Raw genomic sequence first — 19,731 nt, forward strand, 5'->3', positions numbered from 1 at the left:
TAACGTTGACAATTACATTTTTCACATGGCAAAATTCACTAACCTCATTACATTATCATTACTATTTTCATGTAAACTCTCATTATCAATTGGCAATTGCATTGCAATCTTGTAAAAAAAAATGTTCATTTGTTTATGGAACTGAGAAAATACAAGCTCTATCTCCTCATAAAATGTGTTCTTTGTATCAACACTTTTATCCTCAGTTGATACACCCATGTTCAGAACAATAACATCACTCCACAACTTCTGAATATTATATAAATATTACATCGTATCTCTAACAGACTCTACCTTCTTAACTGATATGACTGCTGTCTGCACAAAAAAGCATGTTCTTAAGCAACAATTAGAATTCCCACGTCCACAAAAAGAGTATAATCGACTGTTTATTTAGTGTTTCCCTTTTCCTACCTGACATAAAGCTCTGACAAACCTAATTCATACTTTGCTAATTCTCTTAAAACTGTTTCAAGAGAACAGACCCTATACAGACTCCGGGTATTCCATTTAAAAATACTATATGCTTCAGTACCTGTCCATGTCACGTTCCATGGATGCAACAATTTGTTTGCTAGTTGCAGTCTTTCTGATATTATTCTCCAACTGCTGCCATCTATGTTTAACTTGCTTTGGAGAAACACCAAGTCGTTTCGAAGCTGTTTATCAAAAAAAAAAATGCAGCTCAGAAATAATAAATTATACTGACTGCAAACAATGCTACAACTTAAGACTATGAATTGAAAGATAGCAGAATTCACTTGGTATTAAGTCCACATTTGTATTGAGTTCGTGTAAGTTCACTAAACATTTATAACCTCTGCACCTACAGCACAATACTTGAGAGTACAAACAGCCAAATACCTTATGTCACATAACTACAACACATAACATACTACTTTATAAATTCAGCATTACATATCACCTATACCACACTAGAGTGTGTATGATTTACAAAATTCAACAAAATTTTATTATTTAGTCCCACATATGGCACTACAGGCAGCTGTGGATGCTGATAAATTTTGCTGCACAAAGCAGTAACTCAGAGTAATATGTCATTTAATACAATGGATCTAACTGGAAGGAAATAGAAGAATAAAAATTTATAACATGCCATAACCTTCAATAAACATGTATATATAATATCAAATAACCATAAATACTCCAACAACCTACCGTGCCTAGGTCCGATTCTGCCAACGGCCTTATTGCTGAGTGGTCCACGATGCATTTTGCGCAAAGCAGTAACTTCCTCGTGCTTGCGTTTCAAAACTGCTTCTTTTACCCGTTTCTCTGCCTCCAAGGATCGAATCGTGTTTTCCCTTTTGCGAGATTCCTTTCGCAATTGTGCAATTTCACGATTCCTTCGTACTTCCACATCCTTGTGCTTTGCTGATTCTTCTTTCATCTTATTCAAGAGTTTTACCTGAGAATGAAAGGCCAGATACAGTCCCATTTTCAAAAGTGCTATAAATTGTAATCTAACGCACAGGCCTAATCAAATTCTTCGCAGAAAGAACAATATGTAATCTGATTTTTCTGAAGACAGAATGTTTCCTTTATCTAGTTTATTTAAAAACTCTGTCAGCAGTCAGACTCTACTGTGCTGAAGAAGTGATCAACAGAAAATGACATGCTGTGGTGATGGCTGTACTCAACCAATGAATATCAACTACACTGCCTAGCATTTTCTGAGAGCAGTGTGGATCACCAGTGGGACAGTAATATTCTCTGATGAATCTACCTCTCTGAATAGTTAAAAAGCAGAAGCCATTTCTTTTTTAAAAAAATATAATAATAATAATAATTTATATATGTCCAACTACAGAGTAAAAATTGTCAAAACTTATAATAAAGCTGCCCTTAAGTTTTCATTTACTTTTATGCATTAACTACGTACTCTAACAGTTCAAGATTTGAAATTCTCATAGCAGTAAAGATGTCAACGGTGGTCCTCTGGGTTATGATGCTGTGTAAAACTGTACTTGGCTACCAACTTTTCAGAGACACCCAGTAGATGGAGGTGACATAATCCTCCAAATCACTGATAGCCACCTACAAGACTGTGCAGCATTCAAACTTAAAAGACAACAACTTACACAGTCTGACAATATCAAGAACGGTAATTTTAAATGGCATTGCTAAGTGTAGTTTATTTTCAGAAGAAAGAAAAACCTTAGTCTGATTGTTATAATGTAACACACACAAGTTTCAAAGATCTTAAAAATACGTAAAGTATCAGAACAAGCTCACCTTTGCAAGTTTCATTTCAGCCAAGTCATTCTTCAGTGCCTTCACCTGGTTTTCATGCTGGGTCTGGTTGCGAAGTAATCTTGCATGTTCTTTCTTTGCCGACTGAAGTCTTTTCATCTCCTTTTGCATTTCTGATAGTTTACGTTCATACTCATCACGTACTTTCCGCTCTTTCTCAGTTGGTTTGTTGGTTTGATTAGCTGTGAACATGGCATGCACCATAGCTTGGTTGACAAATAAGGTCTGTTCTCTTTGCTATTCATTATTATTATGCATTATGGTGTCGACTGTACACACACATACACACATCAAGGGTCTTCAACCTATGAACCACAATCTATATGAAACCTGTCACTAGAAAGAGGTGGTCAAGACCTCACAAAGATTTAGTGAGGCAGTGGTCAGTTACCTCAAACAAGAGCATGACTGCCGATAACAACAAATATTAGTACTTATTCTACACGTGCCACCTAGTTTGGGGAGTGAGAATTTCCTAACCGGTTCTCCAAGAGAAATGCAGTACTTAGGGTTGACAGTAATCTTCAAAGTTACTGCCAGAACACGTTCAAGTCAAAATGCATTTCTCAAGTAGGCCTATTAGTCAGCCAACATCTACAGATGTTCACGGTGTGTTTATTGCAGAATTGAGACCATAAATTTTCATGCTCACTGCAATGTGCATTGTTGACACAACCGAATTTACAGTAAAGATGGATTCTCCTGGGTTGTTATGCTGTATTATCTGAAGTTTACTGACGTTTCAAACGTGCTTGCTGCCTCCATAACCAGGGTGACAGATGCAGCAAGCATCTCTGAAATGTAGGCAAACTTCTACCAGACTACACGGTACAGCAATCCAGAAGACAGCCATCTTCAGACTTCCTACCATGAGAACCTGAAACCTCAAGACTTTACTGTTGTTTGCTTCAAGACAGAAATGTGGCATTTCCTTCTCAGACATAAATATCATTCTTTGCAAAATTTATATGAGTTCTTTTCTCTGGTATGTAATTTTCAAAGTGTATGCAGAACGCACATTTCTTTGGCATTAGTTGCTTTGGGGAACCATAATTAAAGAAAATTGAGCTACATTAAAGAAAATACCATACATAACATTTTTATCAAAAACAGTAAAGCGCAATCTGAATTTGTTTCTACAAATGGGAGAGTACTGTTGTTTTGAAAGAATACAATACTGTCAGACATTAAAATTAAAAGCACAAATAAACATACAAAAACTGTATCAGTGCTCTGAAAAAAGAACAAGTGGTGGTTTTAAAAAGGGGGCCTGAGTAACAACAATGGAGTGATAGTTCCTCTGCACTGCAAGCAAATTATTTTGCTACTCACTTGCCGATTAACGAGCAAACTTCTTTCTGATGGGAAATTCATAAGAAAATATTTTCAACACACAGCGCAAGAAATATGTTCAAAAAAGAATTTTTTCCTCACATTATAAGTTTGTCTGTGCAACAATGATATTAGTAGTGACTTACTTAATGAACTCAGAAACAAAGCAAAACAATTTGAAAGCTTTTGTTTAGTACTGATGAGAGTAATGACACAAACAATATTGCTCAGTTATTATGCGTTACTTGCACGAAGCACATGGGAAAAATGCATTATGGGCTGGTCACATCTATCCGTCTGTCCAGTTGATTACACCTGAGAACCACTGGATGGACTGGAAAGAAATCTGGTACGGAGGTTGTGCCATTCTGCAGAATGTCAAAATCGTACTTATGAATGTTCCAATAGTAGTCATAAAAAAGACATAGAAAATCGTGAGGTACACACACACAGTAGGCCACTGTGGTGCTGCAAGCTGGTGGCCAACTTGAGAACTACTTAAATATGAATTCATTACTTTTCAATGATTACCATAATTACCATGGTTATGCATTATTTGAATATTTTCCTTGGTTACCATGATAACCATGGTTCATACTGATATAAGTGGAGAATCAGCTGAAGTGTTCATATATGTTAGGCCATATTAGTTCAGGTTGTGTTAAGAGAAGTCCATTTAGGAAAGGTTAGGTTAGCTTAAAACCACATGGAGTATGCAAGCACATTTGTAAGTTACGCTTGCCTGTGTGTGTGGATGTGTGCATGCCAACCCACTTACACACACTACAAAACAACTAAAACTGTCAACCTCCTATTTTGGTTTGTTACTGCAGCAGAATGAAATCAGTTTTCATCTTTTCCTCATATAATAAATCACCCTCCTTATGTAGCCAAAACACATAATTAAAATTACAGATAAAGAAAATGAGAAAACAATATATGTTCCTACCTCATCACTGTTCAGCCAAAGTTAATGTTACAGACTAATCTGGAGACATATGAGTTATTCCCCCTAAGTTCCTACAAATTAACATGCACAGGGAAAAATTTTAAATCTCTCAACAGATTCTGACACGGGACAGAAAAGAAATGCAGGGAACTCGCAAACAAAAGTGTGGTGAGAGTATGCAATTAAGTGTTTAATGTTTTATGAATTTCTATGATACTATCTCCAGTCAGAATGAAGCAGTCTGTTTGCTTTTATCAATTACTCACTGAAGGACAAAAGAACAGTATCACGCTCCTCTTGAGTGGCTCTGATTCGTTCATGTAAAAGCTGAAGTTTGTCCTCGTAGTGTTGTCGCATAAACTGGATTCGCTTCTGAGACCGTTCCAGTTCCTCTATCAGCTTCTGTTTGATGTTGATCTCTGAGGTCAACTCCGCCAGCTCCAAACCGTAACGTGCAGTTTCTTCATCTGAAAAGTTACCACAGACGTAATTCAAATGTTTCATTTATAATTGTAATACACATAACAAATCATGAAAAATTATGGATGCTTTGAGCCCAAAGTTTGAATAAATGGAATGCTTACCTTTATCCTCTGTGTCTGTGTCGCTGTCACTGTCTTCTTCATTTTCACCAGCTGCAATAATAAATAAAAATATTCAATCATCAAAATTAAAAGTAATATGACAATTTAAAGACATAATAATGGAATGAGAGGGAAATTCTTTTGTAACCCAAAATACAATAGAAAAACAAAAATACGCAAAACATATTCTAAATACAGGACATGCATATAATACAATAAACGAAACAATGGACATATTAAAAATAGTACAAAACAAAAAACATAGGAATACAATAGAAAAATATTACATACAACAAACATATAAACAAAACATTTGTCTAAATGACAATAACATATTCCTTAATAACCCCATCTTCAATGCACTACAGATCATTAACCCCAACCCCGACAGCCACCTTTCACTTACTCCTTCCACAAGCAACCACAGTCAGTATTGACCCACACCTATACGATGACAGTCGTACTTCTGGACATATCGGAACATACAATCAATCCTACATCTAAGGTATGTTTTATTTGTTTTTATTTATATCTTACTGCTACTTTTATCTATAATTTATATATTTTGCATTTTATTCTCTAAATTCTTTTATAAATTCTTTCAAATTCTTTAGTGTTTCTTTCAATCTTCTACTTACAGACCGATATGTACATCTGATTAAATTTAAGAAAAGACAACACCTCGCCCAAATTCGAAAAACAAATGGCATAAAACATCACCAAATGGAATAATATTTGAGTTTTAAGTTCGAAAATCTTATACACCTGAAGATGGTTTTATAAAAACTGAAACATGTTGTGTAAAGGATGTTCCAAAGTGTAAATCGATCAATCGATATGGAACATCAATAATATTTTATTATCTTAATTATAAGAAATTTTAAATATTGTGATAAGACGGATGAAAATAAATAATTGTTAAACAAAAATAAGAAAAATATATGTAGTGACAAGTAACCTTTGGTTTGAAAATTAAAGTAATATTTATCATCATATTGTGTTAAATACTCGAGTTAAAGTATCTTCATTATTCTAAAAGGATTCTTTAAATGAATGACCTCAACCAGTGGTCCATGAACTGCTGGTGGTCAGTGACTGTAGTTGAACTGCAAATTATAGTCAGCATTATAATAACACAACAGAAAAATCACATTTTTCTGATTAGTTACTTTTACATTTCCTGTCGATCATCAAACCACTTGTGTTTAACATTTCTTTCTCTTTCTGGCCAAGCGGGAAGGAAAGAGTATTGGAGCCAGTCAATGCATACCTCAAAAATGGGAAAATACAAACATACAAACACATAACAAATTATCTTTGTGGATTATTTTTTTAAATGCAAACATTCAGTGAAAGTTATTATGGCATCTAATTAAAGTAAAACCACATAAACATACTGATTTTATATTGTAAATAAAAATGTGTTAATATGCTAGTATTTAGTAGGTTTGGAGACTCTTATTTGTGGGACAGACAGGATACCTATCAGTCCTGAGGAAATACATGACTGTTTTATTGGTCCGTGACTCAGCAAAGATGAAGAAGCACTACACTAAGACATGCATTCCAAGCGTGGGAACATTTGTAAGAATCATGATTACAGATGTTTCAGAGGTCCTTGCTGCCTCCATCATCTGATTGATGAGTCTCTTGATGATGGACACAGCAAATACCTCTGAAACATCAGTAAACTTCTACCAGACTACATGGTGCATCTACCCAGAAGACAGCCATCCTTAGACTGACCGCCATGAAAACCTCAGATCCTACATACTAACCCTTCTCTTCACTATCAGTATTATCACTTTCACCCTCTGCATCATCTTCCACACCATTTTTCTTGCCATCATCACCTTCCCCTTGCTGGCCTCTACTGCTTCTAGACAGCAGTTCCATGTCCTTTTGTAGCCCTTTCTTTGCTTCAGCAATCAGGCTGCCCACAGAAGATGTATCGCCTAGTGCTATGTCAAAATTGCCTGCCAACAGAACATTTATAATATTAATTACATTTCTCTCAATTACCTAACAGTGCAGGAAAACACAGATGAGTAAATTATAAAAGATTTATCTAGAGTAATGCAGTGAACCAATCACTTGCCACACCAACATAAGGAGCAATGTTACTAGAAGATCAGCAGGCAACTCACCTGTCATGGCCACATGAGGACTAAGTGGGACTCGTGCAGGAAAACATGAAGACGCCCTCCGCAGCTGCTGACACATGTTAACAACTTGTAATGCCAAACTTGGCCATTTCCTCTTTCCATCTTCCTTTCTCCCTACCTTTTCCTTTCTCTTTCCCTTCCTGTGACACTTGCCTTCCTGCTGCTGGCGTGGTCAGTTCTTTCAGACCTAAACTCTGTGTGCATTCTTAGTGGTTCGAAAATCTGTGCTGCTCTGGTTAAGTTACTCTGCCCGGCATACGCTACCTCGGCATATACGGTTCCCACTGTGGCTGTCTGGTCATCCATCTGACCTAATTTTATGGAGGCTACCATTTTGTGTTTCCTCCTGTACTGAAAGGATCCTCAAGTTTCATTTTGTGCTTGAGTTTGTTGCCTTTTTGGGTATGTTATTCTGATTAAAACATTGTAATATAGTATTTGTTGTCAAGGATTTAACATTCTGTTTCATATTAAACCTTTATTGATGTACGGTTGTCGCACTGAATTTGGGACATACGAATTATTGTTTGGGCTGAGTTAGAAACTGTGAGTAATCGTATAGCATGTCTTCCCCATTGATCCTACCCTTCTCTCCCCTTCATTATCCTATTATTCAAGTGAGGATTCATCTATAAGGCCCTTGTAATGACTGTCAGCCTATTGCATATGCCTCCATGACTGTGTCTCCTCAGGACAGAAAACTTCTGGCCTTTGAACTTTGACTGTCTTGCTCTCTCATTTGGCCTGGAAAGGTTTAGGTCATATCATGAACACGTTGAATTTGACCTTGAAACCAACAATCAGGCCCAAAAGTGGTGTCTTCTGCACCACCATCAGCTCGGTACAATAGCTCACCGGGTAATCAAACTTTTGCCATTTAAGTTTGCGGTTCATCATATTCATGGCACTCAAAATGTTGTTACTGACACCCTTTCTCCTTTGGTTGCTCCTATTTTACTAGATTTCTCATGCTGCATTTCGATACTAGCTCTCATCAGAGGTCGGACGATACTCTAAGGCTGTCTAAGTCTGACAGTCATGAGACCATACTCGGGTATTCTATCTCAAAAGACATTCTCCAACATAAAGCCCGTATGCTGGGTTCAGATATTGCTAGCCAACCTCTTGAAAAGTTATTCATTGATTTTGTTGGTAAATTTCCCAATTCATAGTCTATCAACTCTTAAGCTCTCATGTGTATCAAAGCCTTTTTCCATGTTTGTATGGATATATCCACTGCGAGAGGCATCAACTGTAATGGCTATTAAATCCCTGAACCTGAATTTTGGTGTTTGTGATATTTTGGTTTCTTATAATGTAAACCGATTTGTAGTTTCCATAACATGTGTTTCTCAAGAGGCAATCGCCATGTTACTGCACCCCTCTCATGTGAAAAAATTCAACAGGAATCAGAGCCATTCTTATCACCTACCACCATCAGAGTCAATCCCACTGGGATAGAAAAATTTTGTAGTTACAAATTGTTCTTAATTCTGACAGCCATGATTCTAATAGGTTAACTTCCTTACTTACACTCAAAAGTCTCCTTTGTTGGCTCTTTGGTCCATTATCTCTTCCTGAGTGGAAAACGGATATATCCAGACCTGACCAGTGCCTCACATGTAGAAATCACATATATACACCCAGAGCTTACGAGATGTTCCAACAGACCAATTTCTCTGCCATAAGAAGTTGTATGCCATGACAGATGACTCTAATGTTCAGAGGAAGTATTTGTAGTACCACAGAGTGTAACAGATGGCAGGACTTTTGTGTTACGAGATTGCAGGAACTAAAGTTATATGTAAATGTCACATGGCAACAATGTTTTTTAAAGTTTCATATCTTCAAGATGATTTTGATACTTGAGGCAATATTTTTCAATTTTTAGCAACAATAACACTGTGCAAAAGTAATTTTAAGTAAACACTTTTATTTACTTCAATTTACTTTGGAACATAAATGACAACCCCCACGACATCCAAATCTCGTGATCACCAAGTGTGTGGAAATGGGTAGATCTAAGTGGGAAGACATTCGGAAGCCAATGTAATTAAACTGGACTCTGTGCAGTTACAGCAGAACATAAGTGAAATGAGTGAAAGAAAGAAGAATATAATGACTCAAATACAAGAGAAATTTTGGAATGTTCAGAGCATCGACATGTTATGACAGCTCACCTAGAGGCAAATTGACTGACAAACTCAGACACTTCAGTTTACCTGCTTGTATCCAGCCACCAACAGCCCTTTCAGCCAGAAGGTGGGTGTTCATACTGCTGAGCACATCGATCGTTTCTTGCATGGCCTTTACTCTAGTTCTCAGATTGTTATTTTCTGTCTGCAGCATAGTATTTTCATGAAACATGTCATTTACGGTCTCAACGCCATCTTCGCCGAGCATCCTTTTGCCCTAAACAAAAAACAACTTTGTGAATCACACATACTACGCAACACTACATTCTTACATGCTTATGTTTACTTTTCCACAAAAAACAAAACTGTACTTTCACTATACAGGATATACACAAAAGAATGGTGCAACTGTGACTGGTGACTCATTTTTGGACATGTTGGAAAGCTGGTTGTTACCCCAACTGAATACCAATTATGACGATTACATTCTACAACTGGACGGAGCCACGAGGCAGATGAGGATCAGATAAATCTTGAAAGTAAAATCTTCCCATCAAATGACAAAATGCAAATTTCAGCAGTCAGTTTGCAATAAAATGTATTATAACATGGAAAAACACTGTCGCATTATGTGCAAAGAAATCAAAAGAAGTTCCATTTGTTCAGATTGTTAGAATTGTATGTTCTCAACAATACAGACCCCTTCAATCTAACTGTAGATTTAAAACACACACGTGACAACAAAAAAATATATCAGAAAATTACAGTCCAAATATTAGAGAAGACTATGCACTTTCTGGAATTTATTCTTTCTGAATTTCCTTGCAGCGTATCACTTCCCGAGTGAAACATCGGGAACATTTGTGGCCACTGTTCCTAAGGAATAACTTCTTTGAAAATACTTTATTTTTGTATTAGATTGCAATAAATATTTAATGGGGGGCCAGTAACAATGCCTTATTCTAACCCTCTCTTTCCAATAGTTAGTATCTATAATATTCAAGAACCACTAGGTCTTGTATTACACACCTTCAGTCTCTAAGAATTCCACTTATTTCAATGTACATTACACCAGATCCAATTTATTTTATCTTAATTTAAAACTGTAAGACTTATGAGAGATTTCTGGTTCTCATGTTGGTGAGTATGAAGAGGACAACATTCTGCTGGGAATCATCCTGTAGAAGTTGACTGATGTTTCAGAGGTGCTTACTGACTCCATCATCAGGGTGATCATCCTGCTTGATGCAATATCCCAGAAGACTGTCATCTTCATTTATAGGACTTATAATGGACTGAAGCAGTTTTAATGTCCCTTTGAATACATTTATCTGAACACATGACACAAAACAAGGTCCGACTTCATTTTAAAACTGCTGCACTCAATCATACACTGGAAAGGAACATAATTTCATGCATGTCTGAGAAGATGTGAAAGGTTTGGTTCAATAACTGCTACTGATAATGTAACTTTGAAATAAACCTGTTTGTATTCCAGCAGTTCCAACTGCAACTGCTGTATCTCTTGTCGTAAGAGAACGATGGTCCGAGATGATTTATCCTGATTTATGGCAACCCTGTTCTTGATATTTCGTGCCCTGTTAGCATAATTGAGCGTATTCAGTGTTTCAATGAAGTCACAATCACTGGGTGACACACATGCTATCATTATTGTTCGGCTGTTACCTGCAAACAGTCGAGCATTGTTCACTTCTATGATTTCATATATCATTCAGATAATAGATCAGATTACTGGTTACATTAAAGTTAATAACACTCACAAAAAAACTCTGTGTTCTATGAGTCATAAGTTACATTTTATTTAATGCCTTTGTTTTGAAAATAATAATTAACTACAATGGAAGGATTAGCTTGAACAGAGTAGAGTATTGGACATTATATACTAATTATAACATTTTCTTAATTTCTAATATAATAATATTCAAATTTTAATAATACATGCTGTAACCCTGGACTACTGTAAACATTTATGGTGCTCAATCTTCATTTTATGCAAGACCCACATGCTGGGCTTTTAAATCCTAGTACCCCATCCTACAAATGACCCATACGCTGGGCTTCATGCATTTCACTCACCAGAACACATTGCAAAATACATTAGATGTTCTGTTACATTTATGTTTTATGAGATTTTTTATGGCTTCAAAAGCTACCAGCACTCTTCAATATGTTACACTTTTGTGTTTTTTATGGTACACTTCAAAACACCAATGCGCTGCCCCATATAACACTCCCCACATTTTATTAGCATGCTCTTGTGTATCCCACATTCAAAACGGGCGTGACAATTCACTCTGGAGGAATGCAGTGGTAAGTGACTGCTGAAATTTACCTCGAGTCAAGTCTCTCCATGGGAACACGGTAAACTCCCAGCATTTTCAGTCAAGTTTTGCAGAAGAACTAGCTGCACATTTCTATGTTCAACTGTGGCATCACATGATCTAAAGAGGAATAAGCTGTTTAGAATAGTAAGGTCCAACAGGTGGAAAAAGGTTTTTATCCATTTCCATATCTGCCATTGAACTCACTAACTCTTCATCATTATGTCTCCTTTGCCCAAGTATCCCACATGCAACTTATAGTCCTGCACAATTTGTAGCTTGAAAGCATTTCCATTTAAGTTTAAAGTTCCATGTTTGTCGTAAAAGTTGTCTTCTGTTGCTGGTGTATTATGTGTACTTATCAGCACATACACATTACATGTACCTCTGCAGACCACTGTCTTCAAGTCATCTCATGTCCTGGACCAAATATCACGTTCTATTGGTTTGTTTGGCCATGTCTTGTGTCATTCCCATTCTCTCACGTTATCTAATTTTCTGTTTAGTCAGAACAAGAAGTCATGAGAGGAAATAAAGTTATCTGTGTTCAGCTTACATCTGTGTTCTGCCCTTTTTGAAAAGCGCTTAACTGTAACGCGTGTTGTCGTATTTGTGGTAACTCATATTCCGTTTTGTCTAAAATCCATCCTTCCCTTAAGAAGTACTAAACTTTGTTCACAGCCAGATATTCAGAAGTCCTGTCTGAGCAAGAGTCGTTCAGTAAGCAGAAAGGCAGTCTGGTAATCCAAATTCTTGCTGCCATAAAAGCCAGTCTTATATCACTACATCCATAACTAACTCAGAACACATAAGAAGATAAGTTGGTTAAAAAATAGAGAGGAGGAGGAGAAGTGCAACACATGAGCATTCTTACCTCCAAGTGAGTCCTGAAGCAACCTTGTAAGCTTTGAATCTCTGTATGGCACATGAAGCGCCTTTCTTGACTTGTCACCGAGAGCTGATATCACATTTCCCAAAGCCAACTGTAAAAGCAAAGTCAAAAAATGCACAAAGAATTGTGACGGGCCTATAATTAATTCTGAATATATGAAACATGAAAGTTATACCAGAAAAGTAAAGACATGCAACCAAAATTTAATCAAACACTGACCAAAGTCCACAATCTTCTCAATGGTGAATTACAATAACCCTTGCATTTTGAAATAGTGAAGGCTAGCAGCTTAGATACTGGTAGTTAAAATAAATTTATAAAAGTATTTCACACACTTGATAACGTGCAGAACTATAAGTAATAACGGTACAGATGTTCTTATAATGTGCACGAGGATGAAAAAGCTAGAAAATGTAAGAATAGCATAATTCTAGTTCATGTGTTCTGTTATTGCATCCAAATTTTGAACTTATGAATGCAAATTTTAGGGGTTATCTTACAAATCTTGTCAGTCAGTCGGTACAGATAACACAATGAAGATAAGTCTAGCTGAATTATCTTGAAAACCATAAGACTTATGGAAACAGCATATTTAGCATAAAATGCATGTTTCTATACAGATTTTGTTAAAGAAATGTACAAGTAATTATTCTGGATGTAAAGAGCAACAAGATCTCACAGCATCATGACCCAGAAGGCCTGAATCAACATACAGATAAAATTATTATATGGTACAAATAAAAACTTACGAGACCACAGTTTATTGAGATTCCCTCTTTTGCACGTTCACCAGTGGCTCCGGTCCTCTTCAGGCGTTCTGACCCTGCTAGGTCAACAAAATGGAATTTGGCTGAAAGGGTTTCAAACTCACTAGATGGATCAGTTGCTACCACACAGTCCCCATCATCTACATTCTGAAACAAAGTAAATAAATGCAAGAACTGTACTAGCACCGGCAACAAATTTAAAATTCTTTTGACGTGGGCTGGTGAGCACAGGCAGACTGAATCTCTTTGTCTGATTTGCCACTGAGGACACTGCAACTACTGACTTGCTGGAAAGATTTGAGTGATGAGTCTCTCTCCACCAGAACAGAGGAAGACCCGAGAAGATTAGCACTTAGGAGAAGATGCAATTCACATCATTTCTACCCCAAGTGTATTCCAGAAATGAGGTTAGTGAAATTCCATTGCAGTTCACATAATCAATTTTAGATTTAACCACAGAGATCAATTCTGGTGGCAATGAGACACACCTCAGCACTCTGAGCAGCAGGTACTCACTTCCACTTTCACCATCCATTGTTGTTTAATGTGAAGTGTGAATATTGCATGTGAGCGTGAAGACTGAGAATTCATCTGGGTGCTGGCCGTTGTCCTCGAGAGTGCTCCCATGCGCAAGCACTGAAGAGCATCCTCAGCCGACATGATGGGCTTCATAGTTACTCCCATTACATAAATGCCTCCAGAAGCATCTTCGTGGATTTTAATTCCGCCCTTCCCCTGAAATTAAAGAATCTGAATGTTAATTAAAACACCCCAAAGCAATGAACATTGCAGTTGAGTATTGGGAATTCCTGGGTTACCTATCAGCCAGGAGTACAGATGTCCTGAGACAAGTACTTTATGCTCAACCTCAGTCCTTCAAGGCAACACCTCACACTAAGCCACAACCACTTCCTTCCATCATGTGTGCCTATGGCTTTCAGAAATAAGCCACAATGACTTTCGCATGTTCTCAAACATTCAGCGTGCACTGCAATTGGCATATTCATTTTGAATGTCTGAGAGTGTAAGGGTTCCCTTACAAAGATCTGGAAGAGACAATTAACTGAGCAAGGGTGGAGAGTGCAGCCTGCCTCTTTGCTGGATGCTGCTTAGCAATTCCCAGCATTGTCACTTTAGTCCTGAAGATGAAGACATGATACTTCTCCAAAAAGTTGGCTTTTATTGGCTAGTCCACATAGCAAAAGAACCAAATACAACATCTTCAACATTGTCAATGCAGTGAAAGCCTAAAATCTCACATAGTACAGACTACGTTCACGTACGATCTAAAACAGACGATGCTCATCACCGTGGATGAAGACCAGCAGCTGCTGACTGACGAAGGTGGTCAAGCAGATAGTTTGGGTGGGAAGACAAACACCAGGCTTTGCTTAGTCTGTATCCTTCCATCTTTGTCTTAATAGGCTATCTTCACTTTATGTTCCATCATAGGCCAGTCACCAGTGTCAGGCTAACGTTGAAGTAAATATTGCATTAGAGTTAAAATCCTGAGGTCTGCATCTCTTTGTCTTGTATGTTGTACTTGCACAAACACTAATTAAAATGGGGCACGCGTATAATATACAACTACGAGGTGCGATCGAAAGGTTTCCAGACTGTGCGTATAAAAACCCGTACACTTATCTCAGGTATTAAATTCATCCATCACCCTCGAATTAGTTCCCCTGGGAGTGAACACAACGATCCCAGCGCCGCTGCCAAGCCTGGAAGCATCCCTGGAAATCTTTCTTTGTCAGCCTGTCAAGCACCATCTGCGATTCTGCCTGAATCTCTTCTATCATCTCAAATCTCCTTCCCTTTAGCTGTATGTTCATCTTTGGGAAGAGGAAGAAGTCACACGGAGCTTAGAAAGGAAGTTGGGGTCGGTTCTTGCAAGATCTTTGAGCTCCTGACAAACGAGAAGTCGATTCTGCTTCTGGTGCTCAGACAGGATGCGTCGCATGTGGAGTTCTTCCTTTAGAATCAGCTGACAGGTCCCATAGCCTATCCCAACAATGTCGCACAAGTCGTTGATGGTACGACGTCGATCTTCGTGAATGGCCTGCCGAATCTTCGTAACATTTTCGGGCGTTGTACTCGAAGATGATCGTCCAGAACACTCGTCATCATCGACAGAGGTTCGGCCATTTTTAAAACGTGAATGCCACACAAAAGTTTGTGCACGACCCATTGCAGACTCCCCAAATGCTTGCTTTAGCATTTCATAGGTTTCCGTAGCCGTTTTGGCGAGTCTTTGGCAAAATTTGATGTACACTCTTTGTTCATGAAAATCCGCCATTCCGAAATCGCAGGAGGGTCGGTGTAATGCACTACCAAAACGCCCGTAACTAAGAAACAAATGCTAATTCGATGATGCCGGCTGGCACACTGATTCACTATGAATGTAGGCCGCACCCCCTAGCGGCAGAAGCTCGTACTACATCTGGTTCGCCCTCTATTGACACAGTCTTGAAACTTTCCGATCGCACCTCGTATATGTTTTAAAACTTCTATGTGGAACTCATACCAGAAATGGATATTGAAGCAAGCAGATCATCATATTTAAAACAAAACATCTAACTGTTGTTTCTCTGTAAATCTCATCAAGTCCAGTAACTTGTCGTTAACAAGCAATATGTAAATCTCAGTATTATCGTTCATATTATTACCATATTATGTCACATTAGTGAGGAGAGAACTGTGAGGGTGGCGGTTACTTACTCTATTTTTCCATTATTTGTTGTTTGCTGACATTCTAACTTTTGTGTTCAAATCTGACTGCAGACAAATAGTTTTATTTGTTAAACCTTAGAAGCATTTTTGTTTTTGTTAAACCTTAGAAGCATTTTTGTTTTTGTAAAATACTCAAATTACTTATACAAAATACGATTCAATATATTTGCCCTTAAAGTGACTCGTTTTAAGGCCTGACATCTGTAATTAGATATCCAGAATCTGTGAGCCTCAACCATGGATCTCATTTGTCGGCATGGACTCAATTATAAATCAAACATTACACTGAGATCAACCAACGTCACCGTTAACCAAATTTAATTAAATTCATCGTGGGTTACATTTGTGATTTCTGACTTGTTATTTGAATTGCACATCAGTAGACCTATGGTTGTTGATGTAAATGAGAAACACAAATGATTTTGTATAGCATACTTTGAGTCACCCAGTGTATTTTGTCCATTTATGTTCGCCAGTCAATCTTCTATAATATAGCTGACATATCAGGTTTGAACCATTACCAACAAAAATTCTGTCCATGAACAAGTCATCACTCTTGTTGAAGATGGCAGGCTAAGTGCTAGTGCTAGAGGTGGACAGTATAGTGGACCAGGGCGCACAGCAAGAGCATGAGTACAGAAATATCATGTAGATGGACAACTATAAAGATGTCGAGGAACCGGGTAATGGCGCATTCCAGCGTAGCTCAGGAAGCTGTGTTAGCAGCCGAAGCTCAAAGGAACCTTTTCGCCAGTGCAAGCACGTTTGAGGCTGCTACCGGCATTGCCGGAGAGAACGGCGTAGCTGGTTGCTTTGAGACTAAAATACACTGGTCAGTGAAGGCTGTAATTAGCGATGAACATAAACTAAACCGCCCAGCATTTGCCGAAGGCAGCGTGGATCACCAGTCGGATGTCATTTTCTCTGATAACTCTACATTCAGCTCTGCAAATGATGGGCCGGTTCTAGTTTACGGACCATGAAGGAAACCTGTCCTGACCTCCCTCTAAGAAAAAGAGATGATCTTTTGACCCTTGTCTTAGCAACTTCAGATGAAGTTGCTTCACCTCAGCATTATGTGCAATCTATAACTGAGTCCACGTGAAGATGAATGAGATCCATGGTTGGGGCTCAGAGATTCTGAACATCTTACTGAAAATGTCAGCTCTTAAAAGAATCCTGTACAAGGGCCAGAATATCAAAGTATATTTTGAGTCTGTAGCACGTAGATGAATAATATACAAGAGAAAAATTCCAACAATTATTTTTACAAATACAACACAATCATTAAAAGAAAAAATGCAGACATCAGGATCAAAATTCATACACGTAATCTCCATTCCAACAATAACTGTCTTCCCTAGAGAACTGACTATGACGGACCATGGACGACTGAGCAGAGACAGACAGAAACATAAATTCTCATTTTTCCTAAAATAAGCAGACATATTGGTGTCTTTGTTTAAAGGCCATCAGGAATAAGTCATCGTAGTTAATGGAAGATACAAAAAAAAGTCACATACAAACAAATACAAAAAGATTACGAATGATCGGAGTTATGATGTCAGCTGTACATTTACGTTACTTCTGGTTTGGCACTTAAAAAAATTCATGCGCCTGGTTTCTATTGTACAGAGTATACGAGTATAATCAACAGTGTACAACGCAAAAGGCACCTTGCTGAACCAAGAGACAGACCACATAATTGTGATATTCCTAGACACTTTTCAGGAACTTGACTGTTCTACTACTACTACTACATACTAAGCATTACATTCTTCTGGTATGGCAACTCTGCACCTATTGTCTACTCTTCTTTGAAAAACTGAACACCTTAAAAAGTAAGTTTACAACTTTTTTTCAGAATCAGACTCCAATTTTAGAAATACAATGTTATTAGTGTTACTAAAATATCAACCTGAATCACTTCATGTAAACAGACATAATAAATGTTTGTGAAATAAGATGTGAACGCCATGAGAGATAGTGGACGAATATGATCAGTAAATCTGACTGAATTGATTCACACCACACGGAGTCCTTGCTACACCGCACCTTGTTTAAATCTTCAACAGACCTTTTTTATATTCACCCTTACCGCATATTGTCCCCTTGAATGATCAAATAAATCAATAATATCTTCATTGTACAGTTCCATAAACTGTGCTACTATTTTGAATTCTGGCGCTGGCTGACCAGCTTCCTGAGCCTGGTTTGCGCGGTTCTGAATTCCATGGAAGAGGTGACGTATTGCCCGTGGGACGATTCCAATCTGCTCCGACTCGACTTCCACATCAAATCCGGTGCCCATAGTATATGTTTTTCCAGATCCTGTCTGCAAAACAAATATAAAACAAACATATGAGATCTGAGGTTTTCGTGGTAGTGAGGATGATAACGTTCTTCTGAATTTTGGCACAATGTAGGCTCGGTGCCAAAACAAAGAAAAACAACGTAATAAAACAAACATATCACAACATGATGATGACATTCTTCTGGGTTGTTGTGCTGTGAATTCTGGTAGAAGACATCTATGCTACCTCCACTATCATCGCCCTGATGATGAAGGCAGAAAGGACCTCTGAAATGTTAGTAAACTACCAAATTACACGGCGCAACAACCCAGAAGGCAGCCGTCTTCAGACTCCCCACAGCAGAAACCTCAAATCCTACATATCATAACATACTAATGACAAAACATGTTTTTCACAGAAGATACTGTTCAAAACCAAGAATTCAACCAGAATAATATTTTGATTGTGTCCTTGGACGCAACACCATGTAGTCTTTGAGGTGCTTCCCAGCGTTTAGAAGGAATCTACTGCCTACTTTCAATCTGATGTGGAAATGGGGTTGCTATTTGGACATAACCCTGATAAGGTAGGCATCACTCAGAAAAACAAGAATGCGTGAACTGCAGCAGAAGACACGTAGCTATTACTAACAAGATGCAGACACAACAAACAAGGCTCTGACACACACACAGGAGGCCCATGAGTTACAAATGCAGAATGTGTGGTGTAGCCAGATTTATGTATGACGCAGAGTCCATGAGGATAAAGAAAACGAATTCTGAAATGTAGGTTACTTTAATCTAAAGTGATAAACACAGTCTGTGAAGAATTTCCCAAAAAATGCTTTCATAATAACAAATTCTCACCTGTCCATATGCCAAAACAGTTGCATTGTAACCTTCGAGAGATCCGTTCACAAGAGCTTCTACACAGGTTGTGTACACATCCTCTTGCTGGACATTCGTGTCAAAGACATAATCATATGTGAAGGTCTTGTCTGAGCCCAGCGTCACCTGGGGTTTGCCTGGCGTAACACTGGTACAAATCCGACACATGTCGATGAGTTCCCGTGCTATCTGCGGTCTGATCCTGTAACAATGAACAGATGAATTTCGTTTCAACTACTGAAGTTCTGAAATTTAAAATAATGACGATGTGACACATAATATTATTTCTGGTACTTGTGGGTTATTGGGACACATCGCTTTAAAAATAGGTTAGGTTAGTTGTAATTTATTTAAATAAAATATAATAACTTTCAAGT

General features: G+C 37.9%; 1 protein-coding gene across 3 annotated transcripts in view; it reads right to left on the bottom strand.

Moving 5' to 3' along the window:
• Window positions 1-504: 504 nt before the first annotated feature.
• Window positions 505-19,731, bottom strand: part of LOC147871037 (kinesin-like protein KIF21A) — a 30,091-nt gene continuing 10,864 nt past the window's right edge. For all 3 annotated transcript variants that reach the window (XM_087341434.1, XM_087341432.1, XM_087341433.1), the window contains 13 exons: window positions 19,334-19,556; window positions 18,272-18,508; window positions 13,957-14,175; window positions 13,423-13,587; window positions 12,656-12,764; window positions 10,923-11,125; window positions 9,527-9,716; window positions 6,918-7,115; window positions 5,140-5,190; window positions 4,822-5,022; window positions 2,257-2,456; window positions 1,180-1,429; window positions 505-659 (listed from right to left, as the gene is read on the bottom strand). In XM_087341434.1, coding sequence (XP_087197560.1) covers window positions 529-659; window positions 1,180-1,429; window positions 2,257-2,456; window positions 4,822-5,022; window positions 5,140-5,190; window positions 6,918-7,115; window positions 9,527-9,716; window positions 10,923-11,125; window positions 12,656-12,764; window positions 13,423-13,587; window positions 13,957-14,175; window positions 18,272-18,508; window positions 19,334-19,556 — 2,377 coding nt within the window. In that variant the 3' untranslated portion in view covers window positions 505-528. The remainder of the gene's footprint in view (window positions 660-1,179; window positions 1,430-2,256; window positions 2,457-4,821; window positions 5,023-5,139; window positions 5,191-6,917; window positions 7,116-9,526; window positions 9,717-10,922; window positions 11,126-12,655; window positions 12,765-13,422; window positions 13,588-13,956; window positions 14,176-18,271; window positions 18,509-19,333; window positions 19,557-19,731) is intronic.

This window comes from Zootermopsis nevadensis, unplaced genomic scaffold (genome assembly GCF_977971745.1).
Source record: "Zootermopsis nevadensis isolate Lab colony 2312 unplaced genomic scaffold, Znev_1.0 Znev_ptg000074l, whole genome shotgun sequence".
NCBI lineage: Eukaryota > Metazoa > Arthropoda > Insecta > Blattodea > Termopsidae > Zootermopsis > Zootermopsis nevadensis.